The sequence below is a fragment of the Pleurodeles waltl genome, chromosome 2_2, assembly GCF_031143425.1.
Source record: "Pleurodeles waltl isolate 20211129_DDA chromosome 2_2, aPleWal1.hap1.20221129, whole genome shotgun sequence".
In the NCBI taxonomy this organism is placed as follows: Eukaryota; Metazoa; Chordata; class Amphibia; order Caudata; family Salamandridae; genus Pleurodeles; species Pleurodeles waltl.
This window is the reverse complement of record NC_090439.1, coordinates 945,266-958,051: the sequence shown is the minus strand read 5'-3', so window position 1 is coordinate 958,051 and position 12,786 is coordinate 945,266. Positions and strand designations below refer to the sequence as shown.

At 45.0% G+C, this 12,786-nt stretch overlaps 1 protein-coding gene across 1 annotated transcript in view; it reads right to left on the bottom strand.

The window, feature by feature from the left end:
• The window catches only part of SYCP2L (synaptonemal complex protein 2 like), a 557,328-nt gene that overhangs the window by 107,580 nt on the left and 436,962 nt on the right, over window positions 1-12,786 (bottom strand). Inside the window, exon 11 of the mRNA XM_069221230.1 lies at window positions 853-898. Coding sequence (XP_069077331.1) covers window positions 853-898 — 46 coding nt within the window. The remainder of the gene's footprint in view (window positions 1-852; window positions 899-12,786) is intronic.

The following is a 12,786-nucleotide window of genomic DNA, read 5'->3' as shown; positions in this document are numbered from 1 at the left end:
GCAAATTTCTTGTACAGTGTGCTACGGCTACGGTCACAACTTGCCAGAGACTAACCTCTTCAATAGTTCCTTATGTTACTCAAAATGGCACCTTTTGGCAGTACCAGATTCTGATCTGCAAAACCTGTGGTTGGTGAAGCAGACTCCAAGGAAGTCCCAGGAAGTTAGAATCGATGCCATGCAAAATTAATATTCATCTACTACTGCAGCTCACCTGGGGGACCATCCTCCTTCCCCACTAAGAACTTCTAAACACTGATGTGTGATGCTTCATTCAGCACTTCAACAATAGGAGAGGCTATGACTACAGGTTTAAAGACACCAGAGGCAGGCATCAATCTCCTGTGTGCCTCAGCACTTAATATGAGGACCTCCCACTCAGGTGTGAAGCTCTGCCACAAATCATGTCATGAATTTCTGAGTTACAGTCTATCTTTTGGGCAGATATCTTCACACAGGACGTCCGATTCTCAGTATTTCACTCCATCACCCAATGATGTATGGGGCCTTGAATTTCCCTCTCAATGTAAGTGATAAAAAAGTCGAATTGGAAGTTCAAGTACTATATTAGAGAATGGAAGAAATTACAAAAGTGATCCAGACTCCCTGAATCTCTGAACTGTTAAATGCCTAGTTTTCTAAATACAGCAATATTGCTTTCAGTTAATAGAGACAGTATGCGATGGGAAGTAGTTGCCCTAACCTGCGAACAGTTGCTAATTTGGAAACCTAGAGCTGCCCATTAAAAATATTAGGACTAGCCACAAAACAGGCTACATCACTATGAACAGACGAGCAATAATCAGCAAAACGCATATACACTTGAAGAAACAGAAATCCACTACATATTACCTCATCCAGGTCTGCAAAAGCAGCTATGCAGGGGAATGTATAAACACTGCAAGAAAGGAAATACATGTTTCATAAAATATATGCATTTTACATAACATACACAATTCATAACCTTGTGGAAACAGCTGATCATGCTAATCTTAAATGCCTTTCTTAAAACCACTCACATTTGAACATCCATAAAGAAAATATAAAACCATAATTCGGCCTGGCTTGCTTTAAGAGCATAGGTTCATTGCTGTGTGATAGGTTTGGCTCCACTAACGGACAACACACACACAGGCACACAGTCAATGCTGAGATATCCGCACAAACAAGCAACAGACATATATGTTGGTTGAAAGCATCAAACGATTCATGTCTACTGATGTACACAAGCATGAGCTGGATGGCTGAGAGTGCACACCAAATAGTATAGATATGTGAAAATGAGTGGTCGCATTGCTGGCTGAGCGCTGAACATCAGCTTAAAAGTATCCTTTGTAAAGGCAGACAAATTCCTCAGGTTTACAAATGTTCTGTGAGCGGTTAATTACCTCCAAAATAGGCAGTTTCTTGCGTCAAACTCATTTATAACGATCCAGACACTAAAAAGATGACCCAACACCTTATTGTAAGGCGAGTCTCTAAAAACAAGTACTGAATGAAGATGCAGATATGCTAATTAGAAATTATTTATAAATGCCTATATGTTATAATTTACAAAAGTTCATAGAGAAATTACTCGTAGAGAAAAATTAATGTCCATGTTTTGAAAATGTGCCCATGGAGTATGTCAGCCACTTATACAAACTTGTACTAAAAGAACAAAAAATTTGTGAAATAATGAAAATGTATAAGAATAATGTAGTAATATGTCATATTGAAATGTATAACCTATGATTTGCATTATATTGTAGAATTAACTTAGCCAAAGTTATGGCCTAGTTTTTCCAGGCCTCATACAGAAGCTGAATTTCTAAAGTGCTGCAGAGAAGCTGGTGCATTGAACTGACCGTGAACTGTTTGCTGTTTAATAAAATCTGCTTAGATAGAATTTTCTGCAATGTACGACGAACAGGAGTTGAGGGACTAGGAAATGTAACAAGTTTGATGTAAGACAGACTCAGTGTACTTTCCAAGGACTTGAACAATAGAAGCACTGACTGGGGGAGAAGATGCAACATTTTCGATACCTGATAAGCCGGATGATGAGTGCATCGTATAGCGAACCAATCAACTAATTGGGGCTGGAGAAATATTAGAACTCAGATTTGTAAAATTAATATTATAGGTTAGAGTCATATCTGCTGATTGACTTACCGATTAGGAATTAGGAGGATGGACTGAAAAACTAATAAAAAGTCATGGCAAGGGGCTAAAACTTCAGATGCGAGGGGAGAATTAATAACGTCAAGAGACACGGTTCGAGATTCTATCATTTGGCTCATGCTCTTGAGAGCCTGATGCGTTGCTGATCAATTGATTAACTGAAGACGAAGACTGACTTTGTTGCTGATCCATTTCATGGATAGGTAGCTATGACAATGTGACTGATTAACTTTTATGCCTTTCTTTCTGGGTACCAACTGCGCAATTTTTACAGTTTTTCTCTTAGCTAGATGTTTTCCAAATTCATGTTTTCTAAATGGTTTTGCATGAAGTCCCACATGCTAAATGCTAATCTGGGTTAGATAAGGGTCCTTTGAGCAATGAGTCTAGGATGAGCCCTAAATTGCTTGCGTGGTGGGTGGGCATCGGTGCGGTTCCTAGGGTGGCTGGCCACCAGGAGTCGTCCCATGTGGAGCGGTTGGAACACAGGATGAGGATCTCCGTCTTGTCTGAGATCAGTTTCAGGCGGCTCCTCTCCATCCAGTTGGCGATGGCCTTTATTCCGTCGTGGAGGTTGGTTTTGGCAGCGGCAGTGTCCTTGGTGAGTGAGCGGATCAGCTGGGTGTCATTGGAGAAGGAGATTATGTTGAGGTTGTGGGATCGTACGATGTTGGCGAGCAGTGCCACGTAGATGTTAAAAAGGATTGGGCTGAGTGAGGAACCTTGGGGAACCCCGCAGATGGTCTTGGTGGCTTCAGAAAGGAAGGGAGGGAGGCGGACTCTCTGGGTTCTGCCGGAGAGGAAGGATGTGATCCAGTCCAGGGCTTTGTGGCGGATCCCTGCGTCGTGGAGGCGTGTGCGAAGGGTGTGGTGGCAGACTGTGTTGAAGGCAGCCAAGTGGTCTAGGAGGATCAGGGCTGCAGTTTTGCCTTTGTCGAGCATGGTCCTGATGTCATCGGTTGTGGCGATGAGGGCGGTCTCAGTGCTGTGGTTTCAATAGAAACCAGATTGAGATGTGTCCAGCGTGTTATTGTCTTCCAGGAAGTGGGTCAGTTGGCCGTTGACTATCTTCTCGATGACCTTCGCCGGGAAGGGGAGGTGGGAGATGGGCCGGTAGTTCTCGAGATCTCTGGGGTCTGCTTTGGGTTTCTTTAGCAGGGTGCTGACTTTGGCGTGCTTCCAACTTTCAGGGAATGTGGCAGTCTCAAAGGAGCTGCTGACGATCATACGGAGTTGGGGGACGATGATGGGCTTGCTTTGTTGAAGACATGGTGGGGGCAGGGGTCGGAGGGTGAGCCAGAGTAGATGGTGCTCATGGTTTTGATGGTTTCTTCATCGTTGATGAGGGTCCAGGAGAGCAAGAGGTTGGTGTGGATTGGGTTCGTTGAGTCGGGGTGGCCGCGGTGGTCGAGGTGTTGAAGCTGTCGTGGATGTCCGCGATCTTGCGGTGAAAGAAGGTGGAGAGGGCGTTGCAGAGGTGTTGTGAAGGAGGGGTGTCGTAGCAGGACCTGGGTTTAGCGAGTTCCTTAACAATGTTGAAGAGCTCTTTGCTGTCGTAAGCGTTGTTGTCGATGCGTTCCTTGTAGAAGGATCTCTTGGTGGTCCGGATGAGCTGGTGGTGCTTGAAGATGGCAATCTTGAAGGCAGTGTGGTTTCTCTGTTTGTTCGTGGCGCCTTTTTCTTTTTGATTTTACGGCACTCCCGCTTGGAGGCCTGAAGGTCAGCGGTGAACCAGATGGCCTTAGTGCTGGTGTGGCTGTTGGAGGGTTTTCTGATCGGGGCGAGGGTGTTGGCACAGTCCATCCATTGTCTGAGGTTGGGGACGGCTGTGTTGGGGGTCAGGGTGATGGGAGTCGGTGGTGATGGGTAGCGGGGCTCGGAAGAGGGTGGAGATCAGTTGGTCTTTAGTGATCTTGTTCCAGCTACGACGGGAATCTGTTGTCGGTGGTGGTGTGTGGCGGGTTTCTGGAAGGTGAAGTGGATGCAGCGGTGGTCAGTCCAGTGGAGTTCGGCAGTATGGCTGAAGGTGACGTGACTGCTGGCGGAGAAGAAAGGGTCGAGCGTGTGGCCGGCAGAGTGGGTGGGCATGGTGACAAGTTGTGTGAGACCGAGGTAGTCAAGCAGGGCGGTGGAGTTGTTGTCGTTCGAGGTGAAAATTCTAGTTTCTCTTGTGGTAATTAAAACTGTAATGAATTAAAACACAAAGATCTAAGGGTAGGCAGATTTCCCATTCTTCATTCCTACTTCTATACCCCGACTTCCACTCACCAACCCAGGTATGTTCTCACATTACTAGATGTCAGCACTCCGAGTGTCACAGACAAATGTAATCCCCATATCTGTCACACCCATGAAGGGTAGGCACGTCAGATTTTGTTGGTTGCTTGGACAATGCACAGCCTTTAGAGTAGGAGCATGTTGGCTAAAAAGCAGCAACTGACTGTGCGTGACCATCATGACACGAGAGCAGTGGAAGCTCTGCCCACTCCCTCAGAGAACCTTTGGCTGGAGGCTAAAATAAATTTGAATCTCTGAAGTGGGAACTTTACATCTCTAATCAGCACATTCACCTCGAGGAGCCTCTTGGCACTACTTGCAGATATGTATTACTCAAGGGTATCTATTTTATTCAACTCGAGGATCAAAAGCAAACAGGCACTTACAGGATCAAATCCTATGTCCACGGGGTGAAAACATATCCTGCCATTGGTTGTATTAGTCCATTGAATCACTCTAAACTGCTATTGGTAGTACAAGAACATTATGGCATTTCTGATGAGGACTGGTTCTGTTCAACGATCTATGGCAGCTCTCCTAAGGGTTGTTTGAAATGTTCACTAAACGAGGGGCTGCAAGTATGCTTACTAACCATGAAAAGCATTACAACCCTGTTGAGAGGTGTTGATATTGCCCTATTTAAAGTATAGCAGCCCTAATGAGCAGTGCAGGTCCTACCATATAACAAACATAGCATTCCAGTTGCTGAGATCTAATGATACAGTAAAACGATTTTTGGCAGCCCTATCAAGTGGTTTTATTTCTATAAATGCAAAAATAAAACAATATCCATGATGTGTTGCGAGTACTGTTGAATGAATACATGACAGCCCTTCTGAGGAATAACTCTACTGTCCCACAAATGCATAGCAGCCTATCTGAAGTGCTACTGCTGTTGTTACTTCAGCACTCACGTCAGTGAGATATCTTCATACTCTAAATAAAGATAAGGCAGTCTTTCTGAAATGTTGTAGTTTTGCTCATGGAATCTATGACAGCATTAATAAGGTGTTGGGACTGTCACAGAGATTTGGTATAACTGTAGAACAGTGCTCTAACACATAGGTTTCTGAACTACACTTCAACTATGCAGTCTACCAGAATAGGTATTGCATGACCGTGCACAGACAATAGCCAAAAGAGGTCCCATTTCCCTTTTATCTGCTGCACAGTCGACCAGAGGCTGGGAAGGGATAGGGGATGGCTGTGTGTGGCTGCAGCCAATGCACTTTGGATTTTAGAGTCAACCTGGACCAACATGTAAAAACTGCTTTGAATGAAAAACACAGAAACTGCAGTACTCTAGGTGTTTGTTTTATTAAGAGTGTCCAGTTCAACACTGTCATTTCTAATGCAAATGAGTGATAGAAATTGGGTTCCCGGTTGGCAGCGGTATGTACCCTGTCCAAGCAGGAACCATAATCCTAGTCAGGTTAAGTCAGATATACAGCATAAATTAACCTGTGTTCACCTTATAGTAGTCGGACACACAGCAGTCAGGCTTAACAATGTTTAAAGTATTAGTGCAACACTTCAGACAGCAAAACACCACACAAATAGACACCACACCTGGTTAGAAAAATAAAGCTTAATTTTATGAGTAAAATAAGACAAAAACAACAAACCAATAAGTAATAGTCAAGATATTATTTCTTTAAAGATTGAAACAGAATATTGATCTTAAAACCATAAAGAGCCTACTCGGGACATCTGATTTCACTAGACTGGGTTAAATCTAAACTTTCAGGCCAACCATGATAGAGCGAGGGTCGGAAACAGTCCCAGACAAGTCCCACTGAAGTTTTACCTTCTCAGAAGTTGAGCCAAGAGTCCTGTTCATGGGGAAGAAGTTTGCCTTGGGCAAGGAGAGATTTGCTGATGGTGGTATGTGGGCACCAAGACTCAACCTGGTGTCGCAGATGGGTGGAACCTCACACTCATGACTGGTGATGCTTGCTGTGTGAACAGATGAACTTGCGGTGGCTCACACTGATTATTTGTGCGAGAAGCATCGTTCTGGTGTGAGCAGGCCAGTTTGCAGTCGCAGAGAGCCCACAAGCTTGATTTCAGGTGTCAAAAACCACTTCCAAAGGCCCAGGATTGGAGGTCAGAGATTACTGGTTGAAGATGGGTTCAGGAGATGAAGCAGCTGTGTTGGAAGTCTTTTGTGTCCCAGAGACTTCAGAAAAACAGAAGGCAAGCCAGCAAGCCCTTGGAATCATCCAGGTATTGGGTTGGAGAGATTCAGGTCCAGTCCTTCTCACTACCATGCGAGGAGGACAACAGGCAGCAGATCAGCACTGCAGAGCAGGAGTTAACAGTTACAGTTCTTTCAGCAGCACAACAGTGCTTCCTGGCAGACTATCCATATGTTCAGAAGTTTGAGCTGGTGATGTCTGAGGTCCAGTTCTTATACTCAGGTGTGCCTCTGAAGTGGGGGAGACTCCAGAGAGAAACTTTGAAGTGCACAATGTCCCTGCCCTTTTTGCCATGACTCCAGACTCGGAGCTGTGCAGCCCTTTGTGTGGGATAAGGACACAACCCACTCATGTGTAAGTGGCTGCTTCTTCCTTGATTCCTGCCCAGGATGGCCCATCAGGCTGTGGATGGCCTAGTCACACTTAAGCTCCCTTTGTGTGTGGCTGTCTGGATGGAATGCACAAAAGCCCAGCTGTCACCCACCCAGATGTGTATTCAGAGACAGGCAGAAAGCACTAGATATTTGAAGTAAGAAAATTCCTGCTTGCTAAAAGTGCCATTTTCAAGAACTACAATTTAAAATCCGACTTCACCATAAGTTGTGATTTTACATTGTGATTCCAGAGACACCAAACTAGGGAGTCCCATCTCTTCCCAATAGGGAATTACATTTATAAAATGTAGTAAGGTAATCCCAATGTAGGCGGTGCAGTAGTGAAAAACGAATTTAAGAGTTTTTCACTATGACATGTAAAACTTAAAATTACATGTTCTATTTTTTAAATTCACTGCACCCTGCTCTTGGGCTGCTTAGGGCATACCTTAAGGGTGACGTGGATTAGAATAGGCCTGAGAAAAGGGTAAAGGTGCCAGGTTGACATGGCAGTTTAAAATTGCACACGCACACACTCTACAGTGGCAGGACTGAGATATGTTTAAAGGGCTACTAAAGTGTGTGGCACAATCAGTGCTGCAGCCCACTGGTAGCATTTAATTTACAGGCCCGAGCACATGCAGTGCTCTTTGCTAGGGGCTTATAAATAAATTAAATAGGGCAATTATGGATACACCAATATTATCATGTTTAAAGTATGGAGCATATGCACTTTAGCACAGGTTAGCAGTGGTAAAGTGCCCAGAGTTCTAAAGCCAGCAACAATGAAGTCACCAAAACAGGAGGTCAGAAGGAACAAAAGTCAGGGGAAAGCACACCAAGGATGCCAGGTCTAACAACTGTCCTACAAGGAGCAGGAAACAAAACTGTTTTTATCATAACATCTACTCAAGAGAAGCAATGTTTCACTGATATCTTTGAACGTTCTCCTTCAATTTGCTTGGAATGCTGAATCTCTTGGTTTCACCCTGGAGAGTAGGCTGAATTTCAGCCTGCTAAAAGGCCAACTACCAACTTAAACTTGGGTCCAAATCCTTCCTTCCTGTACAAGTCCTTAAAGGGTCATTAAAGCCATGGTCTTTCCACACTTGGCAGTGGGAAAGCTAGTCTTCCCAGCATTCCCAAAACTAATCTAGCCCACATCAAATCCTCACTGAATACTGCTTCTCGCCTGACCTTAGGAATATGTCACTTTAACCACATCTAGCCTGCCATCTTTTATCTATAACATCTTCCTATTGAAGGTAGATTTAGGTACAAAAGTGCCTGCATTGTCCACAAGATTTTATGCATTGGAAGTTACTTTATTTGGCCAATAGTTTGAAGCCTTGTGCAAGCACATTTCATATCTGGAGCAGTGAATGAGGATCCTGAAGTCCCCGCATTCAAGAAAATACACACACTGACTCAGTCCTTCTCAGGCTGTGACAAAAATTTGGCACTCACGCCCCATACACATTAATTCATGTTAACTCTCATTAAGTTTGCCTGATTTGGGAATTTAATCTGCTCAAATTGAATTCTTTGTAGCAGTAATAGATGCGGAGTCATCAATAGTTCTCCTTTAACATGTTTGAGAGCAATTCTGTTCACAGATGGCCAGAGACCTGGTGGGTCACTGACTTAACACCCCTGATGGGTGTGGACCTCATGCTTCACCTCACTAGTAGGGAATGTTCTGCTTTTTTTTTTTTTTAACTCAAATTGGTATTGAGGGTGGAGTCACAAGTATTTTTCCAATGCAGGTATTCCACTGCAGCTCACATCTTCCAGCTCAGCAGAGCACGCTAATGTTGGTAGTATGCCATGTTGCAGTCATTCCGAGGGTAATAAAAGGAGTAGGCTGATTTTGTTGGGGGGTGGTCCATCATCGCAGAATATCACTAGGACCACAACTCATCTGAGGTTACTTTTCTATAACAGACTTAGTTTTGCAATCTCTTGAGTCTGCGAAACACTCCAAGAAGCCCTTAGAAAAGTAATTAGTCCTACTGTCCATGTTTTCAACTTCAGCAATGACATTCTCACATTGAGAGATTCAAAGTAACAAGATAAGGCCTTTCCAAGTATGCTACTCCTCATCTTGACTGGATGACTGCGTTGAACACCACACCAGAAACCACTCGCGCAAATTATTTGGAATGCCATACATTAGTATTTTGTTTAATAGTTCTGGCACCACTCATATCCACTTTGGTGCAAGGTATACTACCATCTTTCCTCTAATACTTTAACATAGCTTTACCATCCTGCCCCCTAAAGAACTTTAAATATTTATATTGTGGACCCTCACACACCCTACAGTTGTCATGCTTTATCACTGGGTTGCACCCTGGTCCCTAAAAACCAAACCAAGGGTAGGCTCCACCATATCTTAGGAAGCACTTTAAATATTGTTCTAATACTCAAAGGAATTACAAATATTAAATATACCTAATGAACACCCCGGTTTCCCTTTCTTTTGGGTGGCAGTGGTATAGTTAAAAATGATCATTAGTTGGGTGAATTTAAGGCAGGGGGGTGATACCATAAATCCCTTATACTCTGTTGACATGTTTCAGCCCTTACTCACGGCCACAACAGGATACGAGGCTTTTATCAGGACTATTTTTATTTTAACACATGTGTGCTTCAAGCAGAACTATAACTAGCCAGTCTATGGAATCAGGCCTGTCATAATTCTGTGGTCACATTAACACACACAAAACTCTGAGTCTGGCCTACTTGCCTATACTCCGGATGGAGAAGCCTACATTAGTGCAGGTTTTCATCAAATTCAGAAGGCTGCAGGAAGACAAAAGGACAAAGATGAAAGTTTAGCCTCAGCTTCTCTCCGTTTCAGAGGATACACACATTATATAGTGACAGCACAATATGAAGAGCCTGCAGAATATAATGAAATATTTTGGCCTGCCTCATCTGTTTTCGTTATTTTGTTTTAGCGCGAACAAAATTTAGAGACATCAGCAGATTTTATACCTAACAGATATAAATGCTTAGGTAATTTCCTAAGATAACTACATAAAAAAATGATCTGCTCTATGTAGGAAAGTACCCTCTTTCTTGGCACGTTTAAGCCCATTTTCTCCCTGATGTCAGTGTGCTTTACTGTGTCTACTGGGATCCTGCTAATCAGGACCCCAGTAGTTATGCTCGCTCCTTTTAAAATTGGTTGTTGGTTACTATTAACACAGTATTTCACCCACAACTGGCATACTGGTGCCCCCTTATAAGTCCCTAGTATATGGTACCTAGATACCCAGGGCATTGGGGTTCCAATGGATCCCTATGGGCTGCAGCATATATTTTCCCACCCATAGGGAGCTCGAGTAAGGCTTCTGCAGGACTGCCATTGCAGCCTTCGTGAAAAGGTGCAAGCCCCCTTTCACTGCCATTTACACTGTACCAGGTCACTTATAAGTCACCCCTATAGCAGGCTCTCCAACCCTGAGGGCAGGGTGCAAAGTACCTGTGTGTAAGGGCACCCCCCTCCCTAGCAGAGGTACCCCCACGCCCGCCAGGACCATTTTCCCCAGACTTCATGAGGGCAGGGACACCATTTTACGTGTGTACTTGACATAGGTCACTACCTAATGGTAACTCCGCATAGAGGCATATTTGGTATCAAACATGTTGGAATCATACCCCAAGGCTTCGGCAAGCATTGGTTGTAGGATTCCATGTACTCTGGAATCTCCTTAGAGGACCTCCAGTATTGCCATTTCAGCCTTTTGAGGTTTTCCAGGCAGCCCCAGCTGCTGCCACCTCACAGACTGGTTTCTGCCCTCCTGTTGCTTGAAAAGCTCGAGCCCAGGAAGGCAGAATAAAGGATTTCCTTTGGGAGAGGGGTGTTACACCCTCTCCCTTTGGAAAAAAGTGTTACAGGCTTGGGGGGGTAGTCTTCACAAGCCACTGGAAATGGTTTGAAGGGCATATTTGTGCCCTCCTTGCATAATCCAGTCATCACCGTTTCAGAGACCCCCCCAGTCCCTGCTCCGGTGCAAAACTGGACAAAGGAAAGGGGAGTGACCACTCCCCTGTCCATCACCACCCCAGGGGTTGTGCTCAGAGCTCCTCCAGAAGGTCCCTGGTTTTTGCCATCTTGGATTCAAGGTTGGCAGGGAACTCTGGGAGCATCTGAGTGGCCAGTACCAGCAGGTGACATCACAGCCCTCCCTTGATAGGTGCTTACCTGGTTAGGCGACAAATCCCCTTTTTTCAAGGCTATTTAGGGTCTCCCTTTTGGGTGGTTCCTCAGATTCGGATTGCAAAACTCCAGCAGGAATCCTCTGCATCCTCCACTTCGACTTCTCACAGAAGAAACTGCATCTGGATCCTCCAGGAACTCTGCAAGCTGCAACAAAGAAGCAAGATGCCTGCAGCAACACTGTATCTCTGACTCCTGCCAGCAACTACAACAGTGTCCTGGTCGTGCATCCTCTGAGGACATCCCTTCTTTAGCCAGCATCAGAAGAGCAAAGGAATCTCCCTTGGGGTGAAGGAGTCCCTCCCCTGCTTCTGCAGGCATCAACTGCAATGACAACCAGCTGCATGGATCCCCTCTCCTGATGAGCTGTGTGGATCCTTCATCACAGGTGTGGACTGAAGTGGTCCCGACGGTCCTCACATCCAACTGTCCAACTTTGGTTTAGGTAAGAGCTTGCTTCCCACGCAAGACAGTACCCCTATGCATCATGTGTTCTGCAGCTGCCAAGGCTTGTTGGCATCCTTCCATGAAGTCCTTCATGCATTTCACAGCTCCAGCCCCCAGCGATCTATCCTGCAACACACAGCTTCCTGAGTGGTTCTCTGGCAACGTGGAAGCCCTTGTCGTAGTGCTGCATGGGCCTCATTTGCACTTTCTTTGTCCCCATGCTGTGGGACTCTAGTGCTTGCTGCCTGGTCTTCTATGGGCTCTCTGAATTACTGAGAGCGCCTTATGGCTCCCTTCTCCTGGGAGGAGTACACCTGGTCCTTCCTGGTCCCTGGCAGCACCATTTTCCGCCAACTGTGAGCTTTGCGTGTGCCGAGGCTTGTTGGCAGACTCCAGCAACGCAACCCAAACTGCAATCCTCCATCCCATGTGGGACATCACTTGTACCTACCAGGAACCAGACTCAGTCTTCTTGGGTGCAGCACTGACTGTTCTTCACCAGTGGTTCCTCTTTTGCACCTTCATCATGGTTAGCAGGGGCTCCTGTTCCTCCTGGACTCTTCTGTGCTTCTTGGAATTGGTCCCCTTCTTCCACAGGTCCTCTGGTCCAGGAATCCACTGTTGGTGTCTTGCAGTCTCTTCTGGTTCTTGCATTTTTTTTTTTCTGTGTGTGTCCTCGGAAAGTTACTGTGTTTTACTCCCACTTTCCTGGTCACTGGGGTGGGTTCCAGTATTTACCTTTGGGGTTTTCTAGTACTCCCAGCTCCCCTCTACACACTACACTTGCATAGGTGGGAGACAGACTTTCACATTCCACTCTTAGTATATGGTTTGTGCTCCCCCAGGCCCATTTCGAACTATTGTGATTTAAACTAATTGCACTGTTTTCTGTTGTTATGCCTATTTCTGCATACTAGTGTATATAGTACCTTTATTTTTGTAACACAGTATTTTCTTTCATGTTTTTGAGTACTGTGTGACTACAGTGGTATTGCATGAGCTTTGCATGGGTTCTAGATAAGCTTTGGCTGCTCATGCACAGCTACCTCTAGAGAGCCTGGCTTCTATACACTGCCTCCATTTCACTAATAAGGGACAA